Source organism: Microtus ochrogaster, linkage group LG3 (assembly GCF_000317375.1).
Source record: "Microtus ochrogaster isolate Prairie Vole_2 linkage group LG3, MicOch1.0, whole genome shotgun sequence".
NCBI classification, from domain to species: domain Eukaryota; kingdom Metazoa; phylum Chordata; class Mammalia; order Rodentia; family Cricetidae; genus Microtus; species Microtus ochrogaster.
In genome coordinates this window covers 28,932,143-28,933,327 of record NC_022029.1, presented here as the reverse complement: position 1 = coordinate 28,933,327, position 1,185 = coordinate 28,932,143, and the positions used below count along the sequence as shown (strand labels likewise).

Below are 1,185 nucleotides of genomic sequence, written 5' to 3'. Positions count from 1 at the left end.
AAAAAATGTGACTAGTTGTAGCATTCAGAAAATAAATCCACCAAAATTCTTTTGTCTGTCATCACAAGTGATTTTATAAGCCAAAATTCTTCACTCTTTAACACAACAGGTAACTTGTGTTTTCTTCTCACTTCTAAAATTCTTTTTATTTAGCATTTTCACTAAGGAAAAAAACTTTTAAAAATTTGAGTTTAAAAAAATATACATTTGAACACCTTTGTATGACTTCTGTATGAAATGGGCTGAAGAGGAGTGGGCTGACTGACAGACAGAGGCCTCCTTTTCAGAATCCTCCTCGCTCTCTGTGGGATTGGAGTCTATAGCCATTATTAGCAGACCATCCCAAAGCCTCCCTAGCCCTCTAATGTTCTACAACCCTGTCCTTACAGAATCCTGCAGGAAAAGGTTATGAGATAGGTCAAAGCCAAGCACACTCACAGGAACCAATCCACAGCTATGATCAGCGTAATATCCTCTGTGGGCAGGCCGACGGATGTGAGCACAATCACCATGGTGACCAGTCCTGCCTGGGGGATGCCAGCTGCTCCAACACTGGCAGCTGTGGCTGTGATGCTGCAAATGAGAAGAGTCAGGGATACAGGAGGAAAGAGAGGATAGGAGATTAGAGGACCAGGCAGGGAAGGGCATCTTAAGTTAAATGTCCAAACCAACACAGAAAGCAAAGTGATACATGAGCTCGCTTTGGATGTGAAGCTAAAGTTAAAATGCTGAAGTCACCAAAGCAAAAAATCAGAAACTGTGATGCTGGGCAGATGGACTGGGAGACAGAAAATGTCTGTCAAAACCTACGAGATGTCTAGATACCAGATGACTGGGTGCTGGGGATCTAATGTACAGTGTGGAGGGTGTGGCTAAGGATAACGTGTTGATATCTGAGTTTTTCAAAGAGAACAAACCTAAAGTCTATTCTCACCATCAACAAAGAGAAAGAGAAGGGAAGGGCAGAGAGAACAGAAGGACAGACAGGGAGGGGAGGGGAGGGAGAAGGCAATAAGGCTCTGGAGGGGAGAGAGGAAAGAAGAAGGAAGGGAAGAACGGAGATAGAAAAGAGGGAGGGAGGAAGGAGTGGTAAAGAAGGAAGGAAATGAGAAAAAGGAGAGGACATAAGGGTTAGAAGAGGAGGTGGGAAATTACAGGAAGACAGGAGTGGGAAAGAGAGTGGAA

At 43.9% G+C, this 1,185-nt stretch overlaps 1 protein-coding gene across 2 annotated transcripts in view; it reads right to left on the bottom strand.

The window, feature by feature from the left end:
- Nucleotides 1-1,185, bottom strand: part of Slc1a6 (solute carrier family 1 member 6) — a 30,104-nt gene that overhangs the window by 3,493 nt on the left and 25,426 nt on the right. For both annotated transcript variants that reach the window (XM_026786026.1, XM_005360709.2), the window contains one exon: nucleotides 439-573. In XM_026786026.1, the coding sequence (XP_026641827.1) occupies nucleotides 439-573 (135 nt within the window). The remainder of the gene's footprint in view (nucleotides 1-438; nucleotides 574-1,185) is intronic.